At 41.3% G+C, this 6,351-nt stretch overlaps 1 protein-coding gene across 6 annotated transcripts in view; it reads left to right on the forward strand.

Moving 5' to 3' along the window:
• Nucleotides 1-6,351, forward strand: part of FIGN (fidgetin, microtubule severing factor) — a 106,354-nt gene that overhangs the window by 92,801 nt on the left and 7,202 nt on the right. For all 6 annotated transcript variants that reach the window (XM_085066615.1, XM_085066613.1, XM_085066614.1 and 3 more), the window contains one exon: nt 3,910-6,351. This exon is cut by the window's right edge and continues 7,202 nt beyond it. In XM_085066615.1, the coding sequence (XP_084922741.1) occupies nt 3,918-6,158 (2,241 nt within the window). In that variant the 5' untranslated portion in view covers nt 3,910-3,917 and the 3' untranslated portion in view covers nt 6,159-6,351. The remainder of the gene's footprint in view (nt 1-3,909) is intronic.

Genomic DNA, 6,351 nt, shown 5'->3' on the forward strand with positions numbered 1-6,351 from the left:
TCAGAAGATTCCTAAGTTAGCAAAGATTTTTTTTTTTTAAAATACATTCAGCCTTGCATTGCTTCTGGATTTTCAGAAAGTTATTAAGCAAATACACTATCTGCACCTCTGTGATTTATGTCAGAGTTTAAATTACACTAAAATAAAAAAATGCAACCTCTAAATATGCCCTCATTTACCTAATTTTAGATGTTTATATCAGCATTTGGAATCCTAACAAAAGAAATGCAGAAAGATGTATCAGCTCAAACAAAAAGCAGTTAATAAAATATAATTTGTAATATGGAGAGGAAGTGGCTATAACAATTAAGCAATTTGGGGCTGGGAGTGGGGGGGAGGGAAGAGGAATGTTTGCATAATTAAAAGATACTACAGCTGCTGCTTCTTTTTTTGTCCCAAATTAGACATTTGGCTTTTGTCAAACAATTTGTGAACTATTATCAAATAGAGTCAAACCCAGCAAAAGTTTTCTGCTTTTTCAATTAATATCAAATTGAGGAAATGGCTCTTTGTGCCCGCAGTCCAGACCATTCCAGTAGACTTCATGCAAATACAGATTTCTTCACTGCCTACTAATGCAAAAAATATGCTTATGGTTAACTATTAACCTGTGCTTCCAAATAACACTAATGATTGTGATGTGCTGGAATAAATGCTCATGTTTCATGGGATGAGGACAGTCCTGTTCTCTTAAGCTTATCTAATCAAAGCCTAATCCTGCCTTTACAGCCTTTGTTAAATGCACTGGTATTTAATATGCATCAATAAATAAACTTTCAATTATTGTTCAGTGAGCATATCCAAAGATAGCATGACAATGTGAAACTACTGGTCTATCTAGCAATTATTCTAAATAAAGAATGCTGATGATGTGATTTCTCTCTCCTCTTATAATGGATAATTTAGATTTTCTGACATTCTTTTGCAGCCTCATAATAAGAAAAAGTAATGAATCTAGGCAAATAAAGTACAAAGAATTGAATTTTTACACAATCTAAATACATCTCCCCACTGTGACTATAAATTTAATTATTTTATTTTAAAATCACGTGAGCCATTCTAAAGAATAAAAGACCAACTGATGAAATTTTTTAAGTATTTGTGAAAGGTATTTTGAACAGCTTCCAAAATAGGGTGTGTGTGATATATGTTGTTGAGCTCTGACCCAGTGCATTCTTTTATCTCTTTAAATTGAATAGGCTTTCTTTTAGAAGCATTTAAAAACAATGTGCCAAAAGCGTATTCATTAACTACAGTACAATTATAGCCCTATCAGGTTCTCTGGGCCATCCATGTCTATTTTGACTTCTTTTTACAAAGTTTCACTGCTGCTTTAGTGCATTCTTTGCAAATAGTCTTGCTCATGGCATCTGTTCATTAGTATCTAGTGAAACATCAACCTACTCAAGTTTTTCTACATCTCTGTAACAGAAGCTTCCAGTGTTTTGGTAACCTTATAAGCCAAACATTGCAGAACACGGATAGGTTTTGTTTGTTTGTTTTGTTTGGCTTTTTTTTTTTAATGGGGCAGTGAACTTGTATGCTGTCATGCAGTTCTACATTACAAATACATTAATATTTTTGGCTCTAAAAAAAGCTTGTGATATTTCTTATGATATTAGAATAATTTCAGATACTGAGTACTTGCAATTGGCTCTTGGTGATTTGCTCTTCAGATTTCCAGAAGAATTTAACAAAGTGTGATTTCTGGAAACTTCTGATAGTTTCTCATTAAAATTCAATTTTTAAATGCAATTTTTTAATAGCGTAATTTCTATAATTCCTCCCAATTTCATGATAAACTTAATCTCTCTGAAAGGCAGTAGTTGAAACACCAGAAACAATTAGCAAAAAATACTATATTAATGCTAAATGAAAGAAATAAATCTGACAAAACCTCAGTGTCAAAGTTGCATTTGTCAAAAGCACTTCTCTGAATAACTTTTCTAGGAATACTGTTTAATTGTTAACAAACATTTTTCTCAAGTTGTCAAAGTGTTTGAAAAATGAGAGGGAAAGAGAATGCTCAGGACAAAAAAAATCCACAAGTAATCAATGGCACACTCAGGCCATTTTTTCTGAGATTTTTCTGCATTTTTTTGCAATAGTTGTACTAAAAAAATATAGTGCTCAGTTAGAGGTACTTTGCCATTTTCAGCCTAAATTTAAATGATTTGGTGATTTGCAAATACATGAATCAAAAAAAAAGAGAGAATCCAAATGCAAATGAGTGCAACCACAATAAAATATAATTGCAAATGAATCTGTTGCTTTATTCATTTATTGTGTAATTACTGCAATCCTTCCCACCTTGTTTTCAGTATTTCTTAATCATTAAGTCGGAAGCATGACAGCAGTGCCAGCCCTGGCATGATTCTCTTTGACTAAAACCTTGTAAATTAACACAATTAGCACAGCATCATCCTGCTAATTAACTTCCAGTGTCTGGTGCAGTGGTTTTGCAAACAAGGAAGAGGGAGTCAGAAGGGAATAAACATGCCATTCTGTTACCAAACTGTGTGCTGTGTTAGGTTTAGCTCAGCGAGGCTAAGCTGGCCATGTCAGATGCCAGAGTCAGGCAATGAAGAGCTAAAGGGGTTGGGGAGAGAAACAGGAGGGGGTAGAAGCTGTCAAAATAGACTGCAGTAATTCAGAGGGGAGCTAGTGCCACAGATGCTTCATTTCGACTAGGCCTCCTCCTTATCAGGGAATCTGTGCCAGAGGGCACAAGACTGTTTGCAAAAATCACTTTTGGTAATACGAGAGAGATTAAGGAGGTCTATTTGATACAGCTGTACAAAACCCAACAATGTGTCTACCATGCATAGGTACAAGTTGGAGGGGTTTATCTTAACACTTGTAAATTGCTCTTACCCATTGCAGTGGATTATAAGGAGGAGGGATAATTCACATCACATTATTAAATGATTAATTGTTTTAAAATTACATTTGCATTTTTTTTCTTTTTTTTTTTTATGGATAGGTTTGGTTTTGGTTTTGTACTCTTTGTTTGGGGGGATTTTTATAGCTAGCTGTGGAAGCCACAGAACTTTTAGGGACTAGGCTTCATTTCTTTTTCCTTTTCTTCATCTTTTTTTTTTTCTTTTTTTTTTCTTTAACCCTCTTTCTTTGTACCCTGGAGGCTGTGAAGCAGAGGGGGGGAAGAGAAAGCAAGCAAGGAGACCGACAGACAAGTCATGCTTGTTTTTTTTTTCCAGACCCTCAACAACAGAACTGAGAGGCAGAAAGGAGCCAGTTGTAATTCATACCGAGTTGTAGGCTTTGTGTGATGAAAGCGACAGAGCGCTGCCTGGGAGATTGCTTTGCTGCACTCCACGAAGCAGATTTGAAACTGTCGTGGACCACTTTAGATGAGAGTTGGATTATGGAATGACCTGCTATGTCTGTGTCATATTGTTCTGCGCAGGGTGCATTATACTCTGCTAACTAGGTGTTCAGTACCAAATAAGAGAGGTATCCTAGATGTGATCTGTCAGCTGTGTCTCATATTTTTATATTGGTTAAAATATAAAATTGAAACAGTGATGAAAGAGGACAGAGCAGTTGGATGCCGTGTATGTTAACAGCAAATACCTACTCAGAGTATTTAAAATATACTGAGTTTTATTTAATTACTTTGAAAGCTGTAGCATTACCTATATTTTTAAACAAAAAAATGACCCCCTACGGAATTGGCAAAAAATTTGGTTATGCGTGTAGGTAGCTGTAACAAACCAACCATACTGTTTCATAAGGTCATTACATTTTCTTTCCTCAAGGACTGGTGGTGTTAAGTACAGTGCTTCAGGGAGCTGAAGAAGTTCACAGACTGTATGTTTGAGAACTCATTTTAAAACACCTGGCAAAGGCTGAGGTCACTGTTAACTTTGTTGTTTCCTACTGCCCTAGGCTTGAAGATGCAGTGGACGCCGGAGCATGCCCAGTGGCCAGAGCAGCACTTCGATATCACTTCAACCACGCGCTCCCCAGCCCACAAGGTGGAAGCCTACCGGGGGCACCTGCAGCGCACCTACCAGTACGCCTGGGCCAACGATGACATCTCGGCTCTGACCGCCTCCAACCTTCTGAAAAAGTATGCAGAAAAATATTCCGGTATTTTGGAAGGCCCGGCCGAGCGACCCATTCTCAGCAATTACTCTGAAGCTCCCTCGGGGCTGGTGAATGGTCGGAAGAATGAAAGTGAGCCTTGGCAGCCATCCCTGAACTCGGAGAGTGTGTATCCCATGAACTGTGTCCCAGATGTCATCACCGCCAGCAAAGCTGGGGTAAGTGCAGCCCTCCCTCCCGCAGATGTCTCAGCCAGCATCGGGAGCTCTCCTGGGGTGGCTAGTAACCTGGCTGAACCCAGTTACTCCAGCAGCACCTGTGGAAGTCACACCGTTCCCAGTCTTCATTCAGGGCTCCCATCTCAGGAATATGCCACAGGATACAACGGATCGTACTTGCATACCAGTTACAGTGGCCAGCCAGCACCTGCACTTCCATCCCCTCATCCGTCCCCCCTGCATAGCTCGGGACTTCTACAGCCTCCACCACCGCCGCCGCCACCAGCCCTCGTCCCTGGCTACAACGGGACCTCCAACCTGTCCAGTTACAGCTACCCTTCTGCCAGTTATCCTCCTCAAACAGCTGTTGGCCCTGGGTACAGCCCTGGGGGTGCCCCGCCACCCTCGGCTTACCTGCCTTCAGGAATCCCTGCTCCAACCCCTCTGCCCCCAACCACTGTCCCCAGCTACTCCTACCAGGGCCACGGTCTGACGCCGATCGCACCGTCTGCCCTGACAAACAGTTCAGCCAGCTCTCTCAAAAGGAAAGCTTTCTACATGGCAGGGCAAGGAGAAATGGACTCCAGTTATGGAAATTACAGCTATGGCCAACAGAGATCTACACAGAGTCCAATGTATCGAATGCCAGACAACAGCATTTCAAATGCAAACAGAGGGAATGGTTTTGACAGAAGTGCTGAAACATCATCCTTAGCATTTAAGCCAACAAAGCAGCTAATGTCCTCTGAACAGCAAAGGAAATTCAGTAGCCAGTCCAGTAGGGCTCTAACACCCCCATCCTATAGTACTGCTAAAAACTCACTGGGTTCGAGATCGAGTGACTCGTTTGGGAAGTATAGCTCCCCAGTAATGAATGAGCACGGTGACGAGCACAGGCAGCTCCTCCCTCACCCAATGCAAGGCCCGGGACTTCGTGCAGCTACCTCATCCAACCACTCTGTGGACGAGCAACTGAAGAATACTGACACACACCTCATTGACCTTGTTACCAATGAGATTATCAACCAAGGACCTCCCGTGGACTGGAGTGACATTGCTGGCCTAGATCTAGTAAAGGCCGTCATTAAGGAGGAGGTTTTATGGCCAGTATTGAGGTCAGATGCATTCAATGGACTGACTGCTCTACCTCGGAGCATCCTTTTATTTGGACCTCGGGGAACAGGCAAAACATTAATGGGCAGATGTATAGCTAGCCAGCTGGGGGCCACGTTTTTCAAAATCACTGGCTCTGGCCTTGTCACAAAGTGGTTAGGGGAAGGAGAAAAAATTGTCCATGCCTCCTTCCTCGTGGCAAGGTGTCGCCAACCCTCGGTGATTTTTGTTAGTGACATTGATATGCTCCTTTCCTCTCAAGTGAGTGAAGAACATAGTCCAGTAAGTCGGATGAGAACCGAGTTCCTTATGCAGCTGGACACTGTACTGACTTCTGCTGAGGACCAAATAGTAGTAATTTGCGCTACGAGTAAACCAGAAGAAATTGATGAATCTCTTCGAAGGTACTTCATGAAACGACTTTTAATCCCACTTCCTGACAGCACAGCGAGACACCAGATAATAGTACAACTGCTCTCACAGCACAATTACTGTCTCAATGACAAGGAGGTTGCACTGCTTGTCCAGCGCACAGAAGGCTTTTCTGGACTAGATGTGGCTCACTTGTGTCAGGAAGCCGTGGTGGGCCCACTCCATGCCATGCCAGCCACAGACCTTTCAGCCATTATGCCCAGCCAGTTGAGGCCAGTTACATATCAAGACTTTGAAAATGCTTTCTGCAAGATACAGCCTAGCATATCTCAAAAAGAGCTTGATACATATGTTGAATGGAACAAAATGTTTGGTTGCAGTCAGTGATGCTACTTAAAAAAAAAATGTAATGAATGTTGGCACACACAGAATCTGCTACATAGGGGTAGAGAACCCTTTTCAGTAGTGTTAAAATTGCAAAGGGTACTGGGAAGACTACAATTTACCTTGCCTCTAAAGAGCCAGGGTATACTTGAAGGAAAAGTGCATCAAACAAGAGCTGCTGATCTGAAAAAGCCAC

The sequence above is a fragment of the Lichenostomus cassidix genome, chromosome 7 (assembly GCF_008360975.1).
Source record: "Lichenostomus cassidix isolate B80296 chromosome 7, HeHo_3.0, whole genome shotgun sequence".
Lineage (NCBI taxonomy): Eukaryota > Metazoa > Chordata > Aves > Passeriformes > Meliphagidae > Lichenostomus > Lichenostomus cassidix.